This window comes from Pieris rapae, chromosome 12, assembly GCF_905147795.1.
Source record: "Pieris rapae chromosome 12, ilPieRapa1.1, whole genome shotgun sequence".
NCBI classification, from domain to species: Eukaryota; Metazoa; Arthropoda; class Insecta; order Lepidoptera; family Pieridae; genus Pieris; species Pieris rapae.
Genome location: NC_059520.1, coordinates 9,149,031 through 9,170,448, shown reverse-complemented (window position 1 = coordinate 9,170,448; position 21,418 = coordinate 9,149,031). Strand labels below are relative to the sequence as shown.

At 32.0% G+C, this 21,418-nt stretch overlaps 2 protein-coding genes and 1 non-coding gene across 3 annotated transcripts; 2 read left to right on the top strand and 1 right to left on the bottom strand.

Annotated features, from left to right (window-relative positions):
• The first annotated feature begins 402 nt into the window (after positions 1 to 402).
• Positions 403 to 474, top strand: Trnad-guc. Its single transcript has one exon. It is a non-coding gene; the product is annotated as a tRNA-Asp (tRNA).
• Positions 413 to 1,989, bottom strand: LOC110997833. The gene is made up of 5 exons (XM_022266177.2): positions 1,670 to 1,989; positions 1,278 to 1,454; positions 970 to 1,039; positions 737 to 850; positions 413 to 654 (listed from the first exon to the last, which is right to left on the bottom strand). Exons 1-5 carry the CDS (start codon positions 1,862 to 1,864, stop codon positions 497 to 499), a joined length of 714 nt encoding a protein of 237 aa, XP_022121869.1. The 5' UTR covers positions 1,865 to 1,989; the 3' UTR covers positions 413 to 496.
• A 1,756-nt stretch (positions 1,990 to 3,745) lies between these two features.
• LOC110997840 (cyclic nucleotide-gated cation channel beta-3) lies at positions 3,746 to 20,706 on the top strand. Its single transcript, XM_022266188.2, has 15 exons — positions 3,746 to 3,867; positions 8,943 to 9,046; positions 9,525 to 9,593; positions 10,671 to 10,787; positions 11,047 to 11,168; positions 12,253 to 12,512; positions 12,946 to 13,095; positions 13,876 to 14,050; positions 15,008 to 15,138; positions 15,825 to 15,948; positions 16,366 to 16,448; positions 16,637 to 16,783; positions 17,621 to 17,733; positions 18,397 to 18,685; positions 19,650 to 20,706. Exons 1-15 carry the CDS (start codon positions 3,847 to 3,849, stop codon positions 19,746 to 19,748), a joined length of 2,004 nt encoding a protein of 667 aa, XP_022121880.2. The 5' UTR covers positions 3,746 to 3,846; the 3' UTR covers positions 19,749 to 20,706.
• The last annotated feature ends 712 nt before the right edge of the window (positions 20,707 to 21,418 follow it).

Here is a 21,418-nt window from a genome sequence, read left to right as displayed (position 1 = left end):
TTTCCAATACAACTATACCAAATGAATCCAGGACCATACAATATATTGATGGTATGGCAGAATAATTTCCTATTATGCAAACGTTTCGCCTTCGAGCCTTTTATGTATATATAAAGTATAACCATGCTTCAATTCTTTAAAAAATGCATGTACAGAATAGGCCTCATCTATTTGCGTTAAAAATCGTATGTACCTAAAGGATTTTCAACAAATTCCACAATCAACCACGCATTCGTACAGACTCTTGTGTGATACTTAAAATTCTAAGCAGTTAATAAAAATGTTATCGGTTTAAATGTATTTATTATTTAAATAAAATAGCCTCAAATAGAACAATATAATAATAAAATACCATCTGTAGTATAAAGGATTTATTTACTAAATTCAACAATACAATTACAATCCTCGGTAGTATAGTGGTCAGTATCCCCGCCTGTCACGCGGGAGACCGGGGTTCGATTCCCCGCCGTGGAGGACAAACTTTTTTAATTTTAATTTATTTTTCTTTTTTTTTTAAAACATCCCGAATGTCACTCATAACATCCGTTAATTTTTTTAATTCCACTGAAATGGTTTGCAAACTGTTGCTAATGTTTTGTGTACATTCTAACTTCTTTTCTTCCATATTTAAAAACTTTGAAGCATCATCCAGATCTGAAATGAAAATGCAAATAAATTTGAATACATTATGCTCTGAAATTTGTGGATTACATAGAGCTAGGGTTGAAATAAGAACCTGAATCATCACTATCTCTTTTGCGGAATCCATTTCGGTGAATTTTACTGCTTGACGGTGCTGATTCATTCTCATCTGAATGACTCCGTTTTTGGGGCCTTTTTGCTTGTGACACTGAAATATTATTAGTTATTTATTTGTAATTTTTAGTCACATTCAACTAAAGTACTTCAACAAGAGACAAATACTTTAGTTTTAACTACACTGATTAGTTTTTTATAAAAATATATTACCATCAAATTTTGTTTCTTTTTCATCATCATTATCGCTTGCAGTCTCATCATAGCAGTCATCGTCATATATCTAAAATAGGCACAATATTGAATGAACAATCTATAATTACTTATATAGTGTAAAATATTTTTCACTAAAAAACACCAATAACAATAATAAATGGACAACTTTAAATATAGGACACTTAAAGGAAATAATTTTAGATTTAAATAGGTCATGACTAACATGAATGTATTCTATCCATATATATTTATTTATTTTTAAAGCTCCTAACTTAAGGGGTAAATCATATTTATTGTCCACATACATCTAAAGGATCTGTTTTAATGGTAACTTCATCCATGTTACCATCACTTATGACATTAAGAACACTTTCTTCAATTGGAGTGAGCGAAACATCATCTGCTAGTGGCTGATTGTTTTCTTTAGCTGCCTTCATTTCTAGGTATCTCCGTTTTGTTCTATACTTCAAGTCACACCAATACTGAAAACAATTCAATGTAAAAATGGTTCAAATTCTAACTAAGGTGATTTTGAAGTTTCATGGTTGGAAAAATAATGTTATTGATTTACAATTATTGTTACTGTTAAGAAATAAACATTACGGGGAAAATAATATAATATTCTTTATTATATTTTAGTTACAAAAGTAGGAATAATCCCAGGAGTTATTGTAGATAAAAGTAAATTGTACTACACCTTAGACCAGCCTTTTTTATCTTTAATCCCACCATTTTTAACACTATTTAGTTTTTCAGCACATTCACTCCACAAATCTATTGAGTCAATATTTTGTCGTCTGGCACCCTTGTTTATTCCTTTAGCAAGACCAGGGTGCTCCCTTAAAAATTCTAATAAAATTAAATTTTGTTCAGCCGTTACTCGGCCCTTCATAATATCAAGACTGTACAAACTAAGTACTTAATAAATAATACGGAGATTTTTTTAAAGTTCTATGTTTTGACTTGCTCAAAATTCAAAATATTTCAGTTTTTCATTTCGCGACAAATTATGTGATATGGTTGTCACAGTCAAAACGTCATGATAGTTGACACAAATATTGCCATGACCAAACATCCTACTGTATTACTGGTTTTACCTAATGTAGTAATAAATATATTCTTCTGTATTTATTTGCCTCCATGACATTAAAACTCTTTATTTTATTGTTAAGTGAATACATTATTAATAAACACTTTTGTAAAATTTCAAAAATCTCCGCAGAATTTTAATTATTATATATAATATTGTTTATGTATGTATAATACAAATTAATAATAGTATACTTTTGTTAAACGAGATGTTTTTTTTAATTTAGAACCAATCTATATAATTTTCATATATTTAAAAATATACTAATAATAAGTAATTAACAAGCATTATAGAAACGCTATGCAATACTCCATGGCTTCAGGCAAAACAGAAATTTATTTGAAAAGCCTATTTATACCTCCTCCTGGTAAAATATGCGATCAGCCTCTTTTATTCAGCGCCGGTATTCTGTAACTTTAAATAGTGGGCTATTATATTTAATTATCCGTTAGACTGACATCGCAACCTTAGAATTGTGTAATATTAATACTCAATATTGAAGTCTTGCAATCTAGACTAGATACTACCACTAACAGAAGTTCCAGAATGCCGGCATTGGGCAGTAACCGGAATGTATGGGAATTACTGGATAAGGTAAGAGCGGCTGTTAGAGCGACCACTTCACAAAGGCATGAATAAATGGACATACATATGTGGATGTAGAATGTTTTTGATATAAACAAACCTACTAGGAACTCATAGAAACTAATTTTAATTAAAAATATTACCGTGAGGGTGAAATTCCATACCCATTCAATGTTTACGTATCGTCACCCCTAGTAAACACCCAATTTCTATAACCCAGCAGAATTAAATGTTACATACGTTAAACTGAAAACGGTTATAATTACAGTGGTCGGCTCTTTGGTCGTATGTTAAATCAATGGTCATGGTGAGTCGCAAATGGACATGTTGTGAGTGATAGGATCATGATTATCTTAGTTATAAAAATAGAAAATGGCCTGGAATAAATTTATTAACGGGGTAAGTATTATATTTTTTAGCGTTGCATTAATGAGTATGAGTCTAAGAATTTGGGTCAGATATACCTACCTAAGATCGAAAGCGTATCCTTGTTCATATAATATATAGTTACAAAAATATAGATTTTTTTACAATAATTTTATGGCCTGGTAACGAGACCTTTAAGCCAAGTCTTATTTTCGGTCACTAATTCACATGTTAAACGTTCCACTTGTTTTCTTTAATCTTACCCCCAGTATTTTAATATATTTATATAATGCATTATGTATAACAAAAATATATATGATGTGTCATAGAGTTCATTTATAAGATAAGTGTATTAAATATATTTCATTAAACTAAATAAGTTTGATTCCTTAAAATAATGAAATATTTTTGATGATGTTTTGTTTGATGACTAATTGTAGCAAGAATCTTTTTAAAAATTTATTTATTTTTAAATCAAATTGGTAGAATTCGTTTTTTCAATTAATTAATTTTTAGGCTTTCTTTCGAAATGAATAAATTAAATAATTTTATGAATTTACTATTTTAAATTCATGAAATGTATTTATATGCTTTCACATTGTATACTAAAATTGCAGTAAATAAAATGAGGTATTATATAGAAACAAATATAATATAGATGTACTACTATACTTAATGTACTTGAGCACGCTTAGGTTGTGACGCTAATGTCTTGACAGTCAACTTCTTGACATAGACAAAGCGATACATTTTTCCGTTTTACCGCGTTTTTTGTCTTGTGTTGGCCGAAATTAAAAAAAATGGTTTCGATAAATTGACACGTATAAATTAAAATGGAAGTGAAAGTTGAAGTGGTGAGTTTTCAAATTTTAAAAATGTCGTGTACTTTTAAACGCATAGAATACAGTTAAAGTCATTTTACGTTTCAGTTATGTTATGTTAATATATTTGATTATTGATATATGTACTTGGTAATAAATTTGCTGTTTTTAAGTATAATTAAAATGATTACCATGAAAGTACTAACGAGATTAAAGACTTTCAACTATAACGTAGAGTTTATTGCTACGAAACACGCTTCGACTAATGAAAATTACTTACGTTTCATTTAAGCGGGGGTTTTACAGTTCCATATAACATTAAACATAGGTGTAACGCTAAATTAAAAAATTCTTATTTATTATCTAATGGTTTTTTTATATTTTAGTTCTCATAATTCGATGATTAATTAATTAATTATGACCATTTACAGCCATTTTTATAATTGTCTCAATACTGAGACATTATTTAACATAACGATCTACTTTACTTACTAATGGGTAAATAATATAAGTCTAACAGTATTTTCTAATAAGGTTATTTAACATAAAAAACTCAGGTTTTTTTTAACTAAAGTAATTTTTCCTTTATATGGATTTTCATATTTTCGTTTTTACAATCAATTATGTCTAAATATTTCTTAATCTAAACCACAACTACTGTGAGAGGAAAAATCGCGAAATAATCTAATCGTTTTAAGTTAAATTTAAGCTACTTGAATATATTATAATACTAACATTTCCAGGCTTTCGGAAATATTCATATGTATACTTCATTAAAATTTAACTTTATAATACTAACCAATCCTTAAGTGATTGGTCCCACCTAGAAAGATCGATTAATAAACATATTTAAGTGGCTTCGATCGTGCGTCTAAAAGTACTTATAGAGTAATATGTGAGTGTCGTGGTCATTATGATAATAGACTAACACAATATAAAAATATATCCTGATAATAATCAAATTGACTACCAAACATAGAAACTGAAATAAATAAATCATTGGCGCTACAACCTTTTTAGGTGTGGGCCTCAGATTTCTGTATCATTTTTAATTATGTATTAGGCAAGTAGGTGATCAGCCTCCTGTACCAGTCACAAGCCGTCCAAATTTTGGGTGCAAAATAGTGTTTTTTACGAAGTTTTCCTTCTCTGTTCGAGCGAATTTTAAGCGCACATAGAAGTCCATTAGTGCACTGTGCACAGCCGGGTTCGAACCTACGACCTCTTCACTAAGCTGCCACTAAGCCAGTACTGTATATATTTAAATCAAATACAGGAATGTATGTGACGATGGAACACAATAATATCTGTCTCCCTCTGTCGCACTCTTTCGTCTCTTTCTCTAGCTAAAGCTATTAGGCAGTGTGCTGGATCGAATTTAAAATTAATTAATCCTTAATTTTAATTAATCGTACTGAAAAGGTAAGTAAGGTAAGTCAACAATTAATCTACAACTAATCACGATGTTCTTCTCGCCATAAAAATAAGTATTAAAAAAGCCTATGTAAACACAGTAAAGTAGTTAAATCAGGGAGTTATTTGAATCTCCAGACAATCAAGTTCTATCAAGTCAGAGCGAAACGTTTAACGAGTTTCCTAAACGTCCCTAACAAGCAACAAGATTAACCTAGACTAACCTAACCTAAAAAGTTACAATAAAACAAAACACGAAATTTCCAAGCTCTCAGCACTTCACGATCACACCGAAATAATCGTGGCGGAGTCGACAACATGTTTACAATTTTACCAAAGACCATAATATGAAACTAAAAACCACTATGAAAAAAAGAAGGACTAATCAGCTGTTGTAGTGACCGCCATCTTGTTTTACATTATTAATCAGCACGCTGGCTTTCGGTCAGACACATAGTTAAAATTTTTCAACGCTGGTTTATTTAAATCAAAATGTGACTTTATTGAATATCGATATTTAATTAACTGTCTAGAGATTAAATTACCTCTCTGATTTAACTACTAACTACTACTTACTGCGACACATACAAGAAAGTCAGTGATCAATCATTCGCACGACCTGTGTTGAGAACCTCTCAAATATTTAGGAATATTCAAATCCTTGCGTAATGCGGGCAGGGACAAGGCAACATTAACCTCGATTGATGTGATATGAATAACAAATGCTTTCCCATTTAAGACGCGAACAATGATCCATAACGCTGCAATAATACGATTAGAATTTTAATTGAAATAAATAATTTCGTATAGATTCAATGAGTAGCGTGATTTGTACAGAAATCTCTTTGAGGTTACATTCGTAGTTTTTTGCATGTTTGATGTTGATGTGAGGAACGTGAAACAAAGCACGATTACGAGTCTTGTAAAAATAAAATAAAAGAAATAAAATACGTTTATTTTGAAACATAAGATCATCATTAATTATTATTGTAAATGTTATATGGGAGAAAAATAAATAAATAATAATTATTATTATCACTTATTACACGTCATTAAATTCGAGCCTGTTGGCATCCCTACTCATCGGCAAAGTATGCAGGAATATGGAAGGACAAATATCCTAGAAGTAAGGTGCAATTAATTTTATTTAAATCATCTCATTCGTTGAGAAACTGAAGTATCGTTTAAATGTTTACACGCTTTTTAATAGATATTAAACTTATAGCTTTTGTCTGAGATAAATTTTAAAAAGTAGTTTGGAATATTTCAAATTTTTCATCGGTTATTCCCCTGTTCACCAAAGTAATAGCTAGAAACCAAAACTTTATGGCTAATTTCGATTAAGTAAAATGAATTAACATTTTTCGGATCCGAGTGGTCGGCATACAGCTCATTTGGTGCCGAATACTCGGATACGATGGCATCCATGCCATGCAATGGCTTCAAAAAATTAACGAAACGCTCGCACAGATCCGAGTAAACGGCACCGCTACTATGGCCCCCCTCCACTCGGATCCGAGAAAAGAGCACTTAATGTGTTAAGACACTTTAGTCTTTAAACTTTAATATCTAATTTACAAGGTATATTTTTTTAATAGAAGGTAATTGTTTGCAAACCCATAAATGCGATATGGAGGAACAATCGACCACGGCAGCGTTTTACGTTCATTTTTATAGAAGTCATAAACTCATAAACGATGTACACTCCTTGGCTTTTGACAACGAAACTCGTTCGATACTTGTAATTTGTCATTGCGTCTCACTTCCTATATGTACTTAGAAGCTACGAAATTCTGCATATTAATGCAGTTATTTATTTAAGTTCATCTCATCATATATAATGCTATTAATATAAGTTATTATGATAATTATGGCAAACATAATTGATACAAAAATTCAAATTTACACTTTCAAATTTAGATTTTACTAGTGATTTTTAATATTGCTAAACAAAAAATTACTAGTAAAACAGCAGGTTAGGTATCAGATAGGCACTTAACAATTCTTTTTTTTAATTGATAACCAATAAATTATATAAAATTGTCTCTTGTTTGGAAACCTTAAGAGTAAACTTTTATTAAAATTTTGGCATGAATAATATATTCGTGTATGCAAAAACACCCCAAATTGTATATTATTTTAGCCTTAAGCCTGTTACAGTCGGACTATGTAGCTTTGTATAAGTATCAGCCAACGAGCTCAATTAGCCGTTCAATTAAACAGCCTTGCCTTTTAACTAAACAGCGGCAGCTTTTTTTACAACATATACGCCCAAACCCTATCTCAATCCATTTACACCATCTGACATCTTAATCCAAATATTGATAAAAGTGTGCCAATAACTAATCGACGGATTGTAATAGCCATCTGTCGATACAAGCTATCTATGGTAGGTCGGTACGGTTTATGTGGATAGACCTCTGTATGAAAAAGACAGTTGAACTGTGTCAATATCCTTCTTAATATTGTAACTTACAACGGTTTTTAAAATAATTAAAAAGCTATTGGATATGTTTTTAACATAGACATTTATATTTTAATATTATTTGTGCGGTTTAATTTACTTTGTTTAGTTTACATATATTGATTATCAAAAATTAGTCTAAAGAGTGAAGAGATTGCGTTCTATCCGTTGCCGAAAACGCATTGTATTCGGTTTGGTTATTGGGATGCAGGTAGGAGATCGATCTACTGTCACGGTCTGTCGTATCGAGATTGAAAACAATCTGAGATTGTGGATACATTATTGGGCTCGGGCGTTAATAAACTGACTGGCTAATGCTCAGGCATTTCGTACGATAGAGTCATTATTTGGTGGATAATAAAAATATGAAATATATGACATAAAAAATATTACTTTTAAAATTTGAGCCAAATTCACGTTATTATAGTCACTACACTCTTCCATTGAACATTTGTGATTGATCCACACCATATTGACAGTATGAAGAGTTTCGTTTTAAGTTTGAGACTGGTAGAAAGTGGAATTAAATTTAAATGAATCGTAAATGAATAGTCAACAGACTAGGCATGTAATGAAACGTTATCGATCCAAGTCATTTGGATAACTATTCGATCAACTGGCTGAACATCTTTCAGACCGTTAGTTAAGCGGCTAGGTTGTTAATTGAACGGCTAATTAAACTAACTTGTTGCGACATAGAAAAGAACAATATTGTTTATTGAGAAGTATATTCGTAATAAATACACTTCTCAATGCCAAAACCAAACGTCCTTGGAAATACTTTTATTTTATTTATGTTCTCAAACATTACACGTATTAAACACAGAAAAATGAAATTTGTAAACAAAATATTTAAAAATGTTAATGTACTATTACAGATGCTATTCGCCTATTAACCAAACTATTAACGTCACAAACACAGAAAAAAACAACTCAAATTAAAAATCATTTTTTCATTTCATTTCAGGTAAATGTACACTTCTGAAATTCAATAAAGAAATATTTTATTTACTTTATTTAAAAAGAAATTTTTTGTTTTTATTTTATGTAAAAATAAAAATTTCTTCTTAAATAAAAATAAAAAAGAAATATATGGTAAATACCTATAATTTTACTTTTACTGCCAGTTCTGACAAGGGCGGACTAGGTACTGTTGTAGATTATGAGAAGGATTCTAGTTTCTTGGTAGTTCTTGCGGCTGCAGATCTTATTTCTTTGTAATTTTTTCCAGCATACGGTGTATCCCTCTTCGTTGAAGAAAGAGCCTTCACGAGCTATTACCAAAGTCTCCCATGGATCTTGGGGTACTCCTGACTCCTCACCCAGACATTCTGCGTAAGTTTTCAATCAACGAGAACACGGTCAATAGTCGTATAGGTACTAAGTTATATTTACTTAACACAGGTATATTTACTTAAAAGGGTTCCCAAATCTTACACTATGAAAAGAAAGATGTACCTACTTAAAATGAATAAAGACTTTTTATATTTAAAAATGTTAATAGTTAAGTAATTCAATATTTTTACCTATAAACGCCTCTCAATTATACCGTAATTCAATCAAAGTCGAATTCATAGACCTCGTGTTAATCTAAAGCAAGACAAGATTGCTGATGTTTATGATTGGAATTCACATTTACAATAGCCTTTAAGTATCTAATAAAAACCCTTTTGTTTATAAAAGAAAACCGAAATCATTCAGAATCGAAGACTTAATTGGTTGAGCTAAGTAAGTCCCGTTTAAAAACGATTTCGACATACGACATTTATAGTTCCTAGATAGACCTTTCATTTTCACCAAATGTTATTTCTAGATTATTAAATAACTCCAGCATAGAGACCAAATCCATTATCAAAGACGAAGCTGCAGAAAAAAATAAACTGTGAGTAATATTATTTACTATATATATATTTATTCGTTTTTTACTAAACGTCCTGTTAACATTACGAAAGAGGATAATCGCTTAAGAAGTGTCTGGTTCTCAAAACCTACTGAATCTATTTTGATGATGACTCCAAGTGAGTGTTCTTGTTGGAATATAACTGAAAATCAAATATATTTTTTTTATTGTTGCCTATTAATGTACTTACGTTATTTCATATATATTGTTTATTTATGTAATCGGTATTGACTTTGTATATTGTTTAAGTGTTTTGTTTTATAATATGTATGTTAGCTGTAAGATTACTAATAAATCAATAAAATAAATTTAATTTAGTTTCTGAGCAATTCGTGAACATTTATCTACTTACGAAATTATCACGCGTCTACTTAGAAGCTTTATCAGATATTTATATCCAATACAAAAGTATTTTTATGTAGTTTAGTTTAGTTTTATGCTTATGACGATTAAGAAAAGAAAACTTGAATATGAAAGGAGATGGCACTATAGGCATACAATATTTTTGTTTCGTTGGAATCGAATTGAGAACTTCCAATTCAAAGAAAACACTTTTATACCGGATGGAAACTATGTATTATGTATATGTAAAAATACAAACAATCTGCGAAAACGGAGTACACCGTGAGCAATTTCTGCAGAAACCCTTCATCTTTTAGTCGATACCAACTATAAGGAAATAAAGTAATACAACTTTTTCTACAGCTGTGATACTTTTTTGACATTCAACACCTTTTGTCTTCAGACACTGTGACCTCGCACACTATAAAGCACGCGAAACGTCGGATAAATTTAAAATTATGTTAAATAATTATAAGTTTATAATACATAGCTTCAATCCGGTAAAAAAGTGTTCTCTTTAAATGTGCTTTAAATGTTAATAAAAGACAATACTAACTTGCAATTCATACAAAATAACAATAATCAAGGGGGAAAAAATGAGAGATAACAATTTTTTTTTTGAAGAACAATATCGCTTTACGTATGTAATGCCTGTGCGCGGTTTGCATACGTTGTACTACTTTAACATACTAGTAAATTAAAAAAAACGAATTTCAGGTCCATTTTTGTAGTAGAAAAACGAGTGAGACTCTCTGAAGTAGAAAAGGATAGTGACGTAAAGGAAAATGCAACGGAATTAAAGAGTTTTGATAAAGTTAGAAGCTCTCAAAAGCGGTAAGCATTTTTTTTATTTTAATAATTGCAATAAGTTATATTTATCCTTTAATATGTCATAATGTGGGTAGTTACATATTATTATAGTGGGTATATCACATTTTTTAATCCTAAAACGTCACTTATAAAATTACATCTTTTCCAACGTTTCCTGTGTCTACAGCGATTTTTGTCTTTCATACTGAAACTTAACTAAGTATGAGTCTAACCCTAAGTTTAAGTCAAGCTACACGACTAAAACTCATATATTTTGTTATAGTCGCTTCGAAATTAATGACGAAATAGAATCCCCGCAGAGTCCCGTACCATCATCGCCGTCAAAGTGCAAGATTTTTGGTTTCCCAACATTATTCTACCCTTACATGCCTATTGATCCACAGGGTGAGTTAATAAATAATAATCATATTTTTTTATTTATAATACTGTAATTGCAAATTGACAGTGATACGTCATACTTATGTGTCAATATGACATTTACATAGATACAACAAATTGGTGCCATAATACAGATAAGACATATTGTACAAACAGAAAATTATCAAGAAATGTTTTAGCCTCATTGCAGCAGTGTAGTGATAATTGTTTGTATAACATTCCATTATGTTAGGGATATATGTTGATATGTTTGATCTACTACTTTATTATCAATATTTGTTCATAATACATCTTAAACTTAGCAACTAGAAAGTAAATATTTTATTTTGACTATTACTTCATCATCTCTTAGTGTATATTCTTTTATAATAGGATTAAAACTAAAGGCGGACTATTAAAACGAAGTTATTTATAAAAAGCACCATTCTTGTCTTTAGTCTGCCATTTGTTCGACAACTGATTAATTACAACCACTTGACATTAATTGAAAATCAATAACATAGCTTAGGATAGAAGTTACGGTCTACGTTCATTTTAATTTCTTTTCGTAGTTTTATGTTAAAATTCGCGATGCTACCGATACCGATCTCGATATGATATCTCGATCGGCAAACCGAAAATATTGCTGATTTATCGGAATCGGCGATATCTTAATTGCCGATACAACGATAATTTAAAAATTTTCAGTTTTCATATTTGATTTTCAAAGCAATATGTTTTGATACGCATGTTACTTGGATTTTAAATGTGTTTTGTTAAATTGAGATATTCTTTTCCACTGCAGGTCTGTATAAGATAGACCTGCGTAATCGACTTTCTCCCCAACATATTACAATGCTCTGTATTTTAAACCAAAATCTGAATAATGTTAAATTTAATCATTAACAGTTATTTTATTTTAATTATTATTCTTAAACTAAATTAACCAACTGCCATTTTATGCAACGAGTTTTGTTGAAAAGGATTGACAGTTTACATATTTGGGACGACCGTAACCAATGGCAGCCATTTTATGTAACGATTCTCGTTCTCATTTTTTGTTTCTATTACCAGTCCTCTCTATAAATTGAGTCAGTGCCAATTCTTCCAGGTCGCATCTACATAACCTGGCTATTTCTCGTAACGTTCTGCTATAGTTACAATGCCTGGGCCATAGCTTTGAGAGCGACCTTTCCATACCAAACCCCAAACAACCTACCAATTTGGCTAACAGCGGATTATATTTCCGATATATTTTATATACTCGACGTGGTTCTTGTGAAACCCAGGTTGATGTTTCTAAATGACGGCTTTTGGGTTACGGATGAAGTTGAAACTAGGAAACATTATAAGAAAAAAACTCAGTATAAGGTAATTTTTTTTTCAATTAAGTTTTGATTAAAAGATGTAAATCATTGTGAGTTAAGTCATAAAATCTTAAGTGTTAAACAGTGATAAGAACAGAGTATCTTCTCCTTAATATACTGTCAGAAGTGTTTTTACTTTCTTATGTAAAATATCCTTTATTAAATTAGGTAAAACTTAATTAGTCTTAATTAAGTCATAGGGTAGATGTGAAGTTCAGTTATATCTCAGTGAAGAGGGAATATATAAATAAATATTATTACTAGTACCGAAATATTGCAACGATTCGATGCTGAATTGAAGAAAAAACGTTCCCATTTTGCAAAGAAAATAAGCTCACATCTCTGCTCTTTGACCCTGTTGAATTTTATTTCATAGTTAATAAATTTCAAAATTCCTCGAATAAGCTTTTTTATTAATTTAAAAGTTATCGTTTTAGTTTGACGTAATATCTCTCCTACCGCTGGATATATTGTACGTATTTTTCGGTACAAAGATGGTCATACTGAGATTTCCTCGACTTCTTAAACTGCAGACTTTCTGGGAATTTCATCAGGCAATGGACCGAGTTCTTTCCTCGCCCTATGTGGTAAGTATATGCGTCTCCTAGTTAAATTAATAATGATTACTGCTTGGAGTTGACTCTGAACATAATAAATTCTGGTTATCCTAAGAAATTATGAACGTGATTACGTGGAATATTAAAATTTAATACAGTTCCCTCTATAAGAAAATAATGTTTAAAAAGTTCTTTAATAATGAGTCGATGCTACGATTGGTGTCACTAAACAGTTTTCAGTATTAACAATAATTACCTAAACTAAATGAAAACTTAAACCTCATGTGATTAAAAAAATACACATTCATTAAAAAAATGCTGTGATTTCGACTGTAATTTAACGGAATAAGACAAAAATAAGTCTTACGAATACTCATATAAAATAAATCAAATCAATATAAAAAAAAATCTAATCAAAATTCGATTATTCAGTTTAGATGCGTCTTAGGGCATGCTTATGAATGTCAAAAACGTTTATAAAATTCGCGAAAAAGCAAAACTACGCCATCCGTTCGCAAAACTACCAGGAGGCCTTGTTCTGAGAAGAACGGGCAAGAAACTCAGCAAGTTTTATCCTCTCTATAATAAATCAGTATCGCTACAAACATTTTTTATTAGTTTTGTATAGATATTAGGGCATTATGACGATGCCTTATTAGCTGTTTGCTGCTTTGTATCATAGGAGCTTAGCGTAGGAGTAATTCGAACTCAGGACTCTAGACTTCAAAAAGAAGACTTGGCTGATATAGACTAAAGTTTTTTGCCTTAGATAAATTGAAAAAAAATTAGCAATACTTCTTTTGATTACAGGTACGAATAGGAAAAACGTTGTTCTACATTTTCTATTTGATTCATCTAAACGCCTGCGCATATTACGCAATAAGTGATTATATTGGCCTCGGCTCCAATTCTTGGGTCTACGATAACGAAGGCAACGCGTACATCCGGTGTTTCTACTTTGCTACTAAAACTGCTACTTCCATAGGTAATATAATAACAATAATAATATGAAAAATAAACACGGATTTGTCTTACATATTTTTTATGCAATAAGACGCAAACAGGCATCTTACCTGATGTTAATGGATACCGCCGCCCATGAACACTTCCATTTCTAGAAGGCTCGCAAGTGTGTTGTCGGTTTTTTTTATTGGTACGCTTGAATTGGTTCAGAAATATTTCTGTGGGCAGCTGGTTCCACATAGTGGTGGTTCGAGGCAAAAATTGGTTCTTATCGCTTATTATCTATGTCCTATAATGTGTATAACTCAAAGTTGTGTAACTCAAACTCAAAAATATCTTAATTCATATAGGTAAACATGCACACTTATGAATGTAATGAAAAACAAATTAAATTAATTGTAAATTTACATTTACAACCAGTTTGCAAGTCAAGGGCGTAGAGCGGGTAAGAAGAACTGGCAAGAAACTTTCCGCCACTCTTTTTAATCGTCAAGTTTTTAATACAAATTGTTTGATAAGAACTTTGAACGTATAGAATATATTTTTAAAGTTTATAAAAATTAGTTTTTTAAGTTCCTCCTAACTTCAAAGTAGCTACGGCGTAGCACGTCGTTATTATACTCAAATTATATTGATTACAAATATATACAAATTAACATGTAATAGAAAATTGGGTAAATGTTTTCTACATACGAAAAACATTTATTAATAGTAATGTAGTAAACATAAGTTACATAAGGTTTTTATTGTACTAATACACATATGATTATATATTAAAACATATAGATCAGTAATATACCAACACTTATATTAGATAGACGTGTTTGTTTCATTACAATACTGAGTTCCTTATAAGGACAAAACCAATACAAAATAATTTTAAATAATTATCAGAAAATGTTACTAACAAAGAAAATAAAACAATAGATGTCCATCTTGTATCGTGTTACTGTGATGTCTTTGAAATTGTTATTTATAGGTAAAAACCCAAAACCAGGAAACACCTGGGAATATTTATTTATGACAGCAGCCTGGCTGATGGGAGTCTTTGTCTTCGCCGTACTCATTGGGCAAATTCGTGACATCATTGCTACAGCCACGAGGCAGAAGGTATTTGTTTTATTTTATTCTCAAAATATTTGACTTCTAATAATAAATATAGTTTGTAATAATTGGCTCTTTGAATATGTGAGACGATGGAATTGTTGATTCACTTGGAGAGTTGGCATACGCTTGCTTTTATTGCGGCAGGTTTATGGGACTCACAAGGAATGCACAGCACAAACTTGTTTGTAATAAATGGTATGTCAGTCTGTCTGTCAAATCCATGTCTGTACCAAAAGTCGCCTCAGGGAGTAAGAAAAGATTGTTGCAACGAAACTTACATTTGAAGAGTCTAACTCATTTCAATATAAACACTATACTAATTAGTTTAACAGTAAGATGCCTTCCAGGCGAGAGGCGCAAATTTCTCTATAAAAATGTATATGTCGCAGCCAGCTTAATAAGCCGATCAATTAACAGCCTAACCGTTTAACTAACAGACTGAAAGATATTCAGCCAGTTGATTAAACAGCTAGGCAAAGGACTTGGATCGATGACGTTTCATTACTTTCCTAGTTGACTGTAAATATTACTTCCACTGTCTGCACTCTCAAACTCGAAAAAAAACTCTTCAATGTTAGTATGGAAACATTAACAAATAAATGGCGAGTTATAATGACAGACAATTATGGGTTGTTTGATGTTTTCTTTTGATAATTTTTATCTTGTAACATTAAAAATGTTATGCCCAGACGGAATATCGTAAGAAAGTGGACGGCTGTGTGCGATATTTACGCAGATTAAATATGCCTGCAAGTCTCCAACGGCGTGTTACCTGTTGGTTTAAATATACCTGGACAACTCAACGGTGTTTTGGTAAGTCTAAATAAACGTACCATACATGTCAATTAGGTAAAAAGGTTGGTGAACTCAGTTTTCCCACTTGGACTCTCACTAGGACCGTTGTGTGGTTAAGCCAGCCTTCCAGAAGCACAGAAGTTAGTGGTGCAATCTTTAAAGTTCTTGGCCTCAGATCATGATCCGGTTCCTCACGATGTTTTCCTTCACCGTTCGAGCGAATGTTAAATGCGCATATAGAACGTAGGTTCATTCCCCGGCTGTGCAACAATGGATATTTCTTAGACCCAAAAAGTACTATTAGATTTAAAAAAAAACATCATGAAACAGATTCAGAAATCTTAGGCCAAGACCTAAGGAGGTTGTAGCTCCACTGATTTATTTATTTTATACATTCCTAACACCGGCTACTAGTTATAAACGTATATTTTTTAGATGAGGCTAGAATTCTGAACTCATTGCCATACAATATGAAGCGTGACGTCGCACTCGAAGTCCACATTTCCACTTTAAGTAAGGTAATTGAAAATATTATCTTTGGATAGAAGAATATAAAAACAATTCACAACCATCAAATAAATTCTATATATATCATTTGTCGTTGGATCTAGTTTAATTCAAGTAACAATTCTTGCCCCAGGGATTTGCCTGCCCGTTGATAATGTATATTTGTGTTGGAAATAAATATAATAAAAAAGATATATAGGTTCAACTTTTCCGAGACTGTTCAGCATCTCTCCTCCGCGACCTGGTGTTGCAACTTCGACCTGTTTCCTTCCTCCCAGGGGACGTGGTCGTTAGAAAAGGAGATGTGGGACATCAGATGTATATCATCAAAACTGGGAAGTGCGTTGTAAGTACTATTATATAAAATGTTTTAGTTTGACGTTAGAAAACTGACTTTTCAAATGAAGTGGTGGTTTGATTGTGATTCTTAAGCTTTAGGTCGTGCGATCATTTAGTGCTCTTTTCTCGGATCCTAGTGGAGCGGGGTTATGGTAGCGGTACCATACTCGGATCCGTGCGAGCGTCCCGTTCATTTTTTTTAAATCATTGCCATCCGTAGCTTGCGGATCCGACCGATGATGTCGACCACTGGGATCTTAAAATTTTTTGTTTAATAAAATTTTTAAACATTAATATTTACTTAATTAAAATTCGCTATAAAAAGTTTTGGTGTCCGCCCATTACTTTGTATCCATTGTTTAAGCAATCAATGTGTTAAACGTGTCGTTTTAGTTGCGCAATAATACTTACTAGTGAGAAAGGCTCCCAGTATGTACTCATATGGAATGCTACTCACATCTTAAGAGTATACTCCCTCAAAGGCCGAAACGCACATGGCATGAGGCGTATGAGGGTAACATTTTTACTGAACGTCACGAAGATGTGCAGCGTTTTTGTTTTAGAAATGGAAGAGAGCGATTGAGACCGATTGAGAGAGAATGAGAAAGGGAGATCGAGAAAAAATATACGCTATTGGTTGATGTATTCGTTTAGCAGTTAGTACTTAGGTACATATTAGATCTTTTCTGACATCTACTTTTCTACGCACTTTTTTTTTTCGTTATGGAGTCTTGTCGATTATGGGTCACCTATATATATGTATATATATAGGTATAGGATTGGAATGTTTTATAAATAAAACAAAAATCTATTAACATATATATTATATTTATATATTTTTAAGGTTATGTCTCCAGACGAGAAAGAAGTACTGGCAACGTTAAGCGAAGGCTCCGTTTTTGGTGAAATCAGCCTTCTCGGCATCGACGGACTCCGACGACGTACTGCGACTGTTCGGTACTAAAAGTTTCTTGTCCTGTGACAAGGGGCCTATCTGATGTTAAGGGATAGCCGCCCATTAACACTCACATTGCCAGAGGGTTCGCAAGTGCGTTGCCGGCCTTTGAAAGTATTATGTTATTAATATTATATATTTGGCAAGTAACTTACGTACTGCCTTGATCTTATTTTTATTCAAAATGTAGATATGTATGACAAATGGGGAAAGGAAACATTTCTCGCACCAATTGTAAAAAGTCCGGCAACGCACTCGCGACCTCTCTGCCATTGAGTTTCCATGGCGGTTTCACTTACCATCAGGTGAACCTCCTACGCGTTTGCCTCCTGTTCTATAAAAATAAAAAAAATGCCCTGAATTATACGTGGGTAACACTGACAATGTTTAAAACTGGACAATGTGCAGAAAGGAACGGATAATACTTCGAAAAACAATAAAAGTATTGCCAACTTTCTACATAAAGCCTTTTTTTTTCATTTTGTAAAGATTTTCAGTGTTATACCTAGGCACACAATCTGTCTTTAATTTTCTTCGCAGCTATTTGTTCGTTTTGCAAATTTGAATATGTTACATAATACCATAATGTTACATAATATTAACTGTAATATTTTACATATATTTAAAAAAAAAACTGTAAAACTTTATTTCCTTGTTTCAAATAGATCCCGTGGATATTCCACTCTCTTTGCTCTCTCTCGTAACGACCTCGACATAGCTTTAAATTATCACAAAGAAGCTGAACAAATCCTTAGACGTAGAGCCGATCAAATAATAAGAGAAAACGCGGCCAGACAAACAAAGCAACAGATAGCAATAGACGCGAAAAGAGAGGACTCGGATCTTAGGAAGAGAAGAAAGAGCGGGGGAAGTAGCGAGAGTGTGAAGAGTAGAAGAATGAGATCGGCAAGTGCTCTATCGAAGCGGAAGTTGTCTATGGTGTCTGAAGATAAGGTTAGATATTTCCGTTATTTTACTTCTTTATGAATTGTGCTATTTCGTAGAAAAAAATCATTCGAGTAGGTTCTACATAATCAGGATAACATTAACCCCATGTCATTATGTTAAACGTTAGACCTCCCACGGAGTAAAAGCCTTCTTCAAAATTTTCCACTTATCTTTCATCCTCACCACCATTTTCTATTCCCCCCCGCTATCTCTTTTATTCCATCATCCCATCTTCTGATGGACTTTTTCTTCTCATTCCAAAGGGTCATTTTGACCTCTATGATCTTGATCTCTGTCATCGCTAACGCTGGAAATGTGACCAGACCATTTTCACTTTTACACTTGTGAGTGTTGCGTCTGTTGTTTTTTTTTAATATATTGTATAAACAAATTTAACTCGTGAAAATGTTAATGTTGCAGTAAAGCTGTTAAATCAGAGAGTTAACTGAGGATCGATTTTCAATTAAGTCGCTAGCATTAATTTAAATAAAGCAGCGTCGAAAACGTTTAACTGTCTGTCTGACCGAAAGTCAGCGTGTTGATTAATAATGTAAAACAAGATGGCGGTTACGACAACAGCTGATTACTTTTAGAATCTTTCTTATGGCAAAGTGGTTTTTTATATCAAATTGTGGTCTTTGGCGAAATTGTAAACATTTTGTCGACTCCGATGTGATCGTGGAGAACTGAGAGCTTGGAAATTCCGTGTTTTGTTTTATTATAAATAGTTAAGTTAGGTTCGTCTTGTTGCCTATGAATATTTAGGAAACTTATTAAACGTTTCGTTCCGTCACAATATCGATCTTTAATTAACTGTCTAGAGATTTAATTTACTCTCTGATTTAACTACTTTACAGCGACATGAATATAATCTGTATATTTTCGACGTTTTTATTAGTTGGCGGAAAATCTTATCTTTTGTTTTAACCTTTTCTCCAGTTAGTGTTAAAAAAATATTTTTTATTTTTAGCCTCACCACGTTGACGTACGAAGTGCTTCGCCAGATATAAAGCGAATAGAAACGTCAACACCTATTCCTACCATTATATTTTCTAACGAAGCTAATTAAAATTTGTAAACCTATTTGACCTTCCTGTATAAATTTAAACTGATTTATGCATGTTAGCTTTTAAGGTGTAAGTTTTAATTAAATAATAATATTTTTTATATATCATATTTACGTGGTATAATCTGTGCGCATTTAAAACTCGCTCGTCAAGAAGGAAAACATCGTGAGGCTACTTGGCTATGGCACGAATTTGATCAAAGATACGGATGCAATCTGAAGGCTGCATTTTAACAATTTTGCACCCTTCACACCTTAAAGTAAGGACAATCAGATATGGAAATATGTTAAAGAATATGAAAAGTTAAGAAGGCGCTAACCAGATCCATGCAACTTCCTCACAATCGAGTAGCCCGCCGCACACAACTTACGAGGGAATTCTTTGTATTTGAAGAAGTTGCATCAGTCGAACCAAAGAAAATCACACTTAAATTTAGGGTGGTAGTGATTAATATTATAATTTTAGGGTAATATTGTTATAATTTTCATAAGTATCTCTATATTTTATCACAAATTGTCTGACAGAACAAACTTTTTTAAAGAATCTACTTGTCTATTAGAAAAACAAATGATTACGAAATGTATAGGGACAAAATGTAAATCCCAGAAGTAATATTTTAGAATTGTGTTAAAGGCGATGTTTTGGAGTTTGTAACTTGCAATAACTATAATGACACCAACTTTGATCTATTCTTGCAATGTCCTTAGCGCTAAATCACAAACACTGCGTGCTCGGAAATGTCAAAATTAAAATCGGTATCGTGATTAAAAGTTACCGATTCATTTGAGATGTCTGTCACAATTTAGCGACATTAGACGGTTTGAGTATACAATTTGCCATGAACGTTTGTATAATTCAGCGCCGATAATTTTATACATAACGAAAAATTCTAAAATGGTTTTGTAGAAAATCCTCCTGTCTCGCATTTGATTTCGAATCTGCTTGATAAATTAAAAGATATTAATGTATGTGTTTTATTATTTCCTTAATCTATACGATACCTAATCGACTTTTATACAACTTGACATACTCCTGTGAGAAAAACTACTTCTTTCGAAACTATTGGTTTTCATTAGTTTTCCCCGTTCTGGACAAGTTACGTAACACACATAAGCTATATTTAATAGTTATATAAAATTGCTTATTACAACTATGTTATTTTTAAATACTTCTTTTAGTTATATCCCGTTCATTTGAATTTTGATCCTTTATAGAAATTATGATAAGTTAAGAGTTAGTAATACATTAATTACTTGCACGACAATGTCCCCATTGCGTGCAAGCTTTACCGTAAATAGAAAATGAAAACTTATTGCAGCGTAAGAAGTTTCAAATTACAAATGAAATAGAATGACATCATGATTGACTCAGTGAATGCATAATACGGTTTCATTTCGTTATGGGATTATAAAATTCTTTTAAAAAAAATTTTTTTTTATAGAACCGGGGGCAAACGGGCAGGAGGCTCACCTGATGTTAAGTGATACCGCCGCCCATGGACACTCTCAATGGCATTGTGTTTTTAATTAGCAAATTAATAAAGAAAGCAAATCAACTGAAATTTTTGTCAAAGTCAACATACATGTACATATCGTACATATTGTATACACACTACACTTATTAGCATTCTGTTAACTTATTCTGTTATTTCTGTATCTGTTTTGCGATCATT

Bases quoted from the DNA above. Each gene is read 5' to 3' on its own strand.
- LOC110997833 (XM_022266177.2), bottom strand. From the start codon at position 1,864: ATGAAGGGCCGAGTAACGGCTGAACAAAATTTAATTTTATTAGAATTT. The intron at 1,455-1,669 runs GTGTAGTACAAT...AATTGTTTTCAG, and splicing joins ATAAAAAAGGCTGGTCTAAG to TATTGGTGTGACTTGAAGTA. The intron at 1,040-1,277 runs GTATGTGGACAA...TGCCTATTTTAG, and splicing joins TTAAAACAGATCCTTTAGAT to ATATATGACGATGACTGCTA.
- LOC110997840 (XM_022266188.2), top strand. From the start codon at position 3,847: ATGGAAGTGAAAGTTGAAGTG. The intron at 15,139-15,824 runs GTATTTGTTTTA...TGTTATGCCCAG, and splicing joins CTACAGCCACGAGGCAGAAG to ACGGAATATCGTAAGAAAGT. The intron at 17,734-18,396 runs GTACTAAAAGTT...TGTTTCAAATAG, and splicing joins CGACGTACTGCGACTGTTCG to ATCCCGTGGATATTCCACTC.